Here is a 1,913-nt window from a genome sequence, read left to right as displayed (position 1 = left end):
ATTTTTTTGGCGGATTTTGGGGGATTTTCTGGGGATTTTTGGGGGTTTTTCATGGATTTTTTGTGGTCTCGGGTCAGCAAAAAATCTGCTTGAAATGACTCAAAAATGCCAAAAAAAATTCACCCAAAAAATCCTCACAAAACCCCCAGAATTCCTAAAAAATCCCAAAATTCCTGTAAATTCCAAAATTCCCAAAAATTCGTGAGGAATAAAAAAACCACATTAAAAAGCACCAAAAATCCATTAAAAAAATCACTAAAAATCCCTTTTTTTTTCCTGAAAGTCCCAGTTTTTTCCCCGAAATTCCTAAAATTCCCAAAATTTGGGGATTTCTCGCCTGGGACGAGGACGGAGGTGAAGCCCCGCCCATGCCCCGCCCCCAGCACGTCCTCCCCAAAAGCTCCCCCAAAACCCCCAGAAATTCACCCAAAAATTCCAAAAAAATTCCCAAAAAACAGAATTCCCAAAATTCCTTAAAATTCAAAAAATTTCCAAAATTTTTGAAAAATTAATCATAAAAACCTTCCAAAATGCACAAAATACAAAGAAAAACCATAAAAAAATTATGAAAAATCCGTAAAAAATCACAAAAAATCGCTAAAAATCCCTTTTTTTTTCCCAATATCCCAATTTTTTTCCCAAATTTCCCCAAAATTCGGGAATTTCTCACCTGGGACGAGGACGGAGGTGAAGCCCCGCCCATGCCCCGCCCCCAGCACGTCCTCGAAGGGGCAGAAGCAACGGCCGGGGAGGGGAACCAGAGCCCACCTGGGGCAAAACCTGGGGAAAAAATGGGAAATTTGGGTGAAGAAATGGGAAATTTGGGATTTTAGGGGAAAAAATGGGATTGTTAGGAGAAAAAATGGGGATTTTAGGACAAAAAATGGGACTTCTAGGACAAAAAATGGGTGTTTTAGCGCAAAAAATGGGGATTTTAGGGGGAAAATTGGGGGTTTTAGGGGAGAAAAATGGGATTTAGAGGGAGAGGTTGGAAAAATGAGAATTTTGGGAAAACTTTGGGGAAAATATGGGGATTTTAGGAAAAAAAATGGGACTTCTAGGACAAAAAATGGGGATTTTAGGAGGAAAAAATGGTGTTTTAAAGACAATAAATGGGGATTATTGGGGAAAACTGGGATTTAGGGGGAAAAACGAGATTTTGGGAAAATTTGGGTGAAAAAATGGGAATTTTAGGGAAAAAAAGGGGATTTTAGGGCAAAAAAAAGAGGATTTGGGGGGCATTTTTCAGTTTTTTTTTTTCATTTTCAGGGTTTTCCCCCCAATTTCCATTTTTCCCATTTCTGGTTATTTTTTGGGGTGATTTTGGGGTTTTTTGGGGTTTCTGACCTGCAGCAGATCCCCGCAGGCCACGCCCAGGAGCCCCCGCTGGCTGAAATCGAGGCTGGCCACGCCCACCGGCCACGCCCACTCCTGCAGCACCCCGAGGGTCCTGAGGTCAAAAATCCGCAACTTCCGGTCCAATCCCGCCGTGGCCATCAGCCTGAAATGGGGAAAAAACCACAGAATTTGGTAAAATTGATAAAAAATAAAAAAAACCCCATCAAAATCCATCAAATCTGTCAAAAACTGCAAAGAAATCCCATAAAAATCCCTAAAATGGGTCAAAATCCGCGACTTCCGGTCCAAACCCGCCGTGGCCCAACCCAGCCTCAAAATTGCCCCAAATCCCTCCAGAATTCCCAAAATTCTCAAGTTTTTCCAGATTTTCCCAAAAATCTGACCTTCCTATGGGGTCCACAGCAATGGCGCAAAAATCTCTCAAAATCCCATTACAGAATCCCCAAAATCCACCTTAAAATTACCCTAAAAACCCCAAAATTCCCTAAAAGTCCCTTCCAAATTGCCCCGTATCCTTCTAGAATTCCCAAAAATCCCAAATTTTCCCAAAATCC

General features: G+C 41.6%; 1 protein-coding gene across 1 annotated transcript in view; it reads right to left on the bottom strand.

The window, feature by feature from the left end:
* Window positions 1-670: 670 nt before the first annotated feature.
* Window positions 671-1,913, bottom strand: part of WDR46 (WD repeat domain 46) — a gene marked incomplete at both ends in the record, with an annotated part of 8,061 nt that continues 6,818 nt past the window's right edge. Inside the window, 3 exon segments of the mRNA XM_057388902.1 lie at window positions 671-734; window positions 736-780; window positions 1,348-1,501. Coding sequence (XP_057244885.1) covers window positions 671-734; window positions 736-780; window positions 1,348-1,501 — 263 coding nt within the window.

This window comes from Malurus melanocephalus, unplaced genomic scaffold (genome assembly GCF_030028575.1).
Source record: "Malurus melanocephalus ecotype Western Australia unplaced genomic scaffold, MMel_1.1 scaffold_2776, whole genome shotgun sequence".
Lineage (NCBI taxonomy): Eukaryota > Metazoa > Chordata > Aves > Passeriformes > Maluridae > Malurus > Malurus melanocephalus.
The sequence above is the reverse complement of the archived record's forward strand: the minus strand, read 5'-3'. Positions and strand labels throughout refer to the sequence as shown.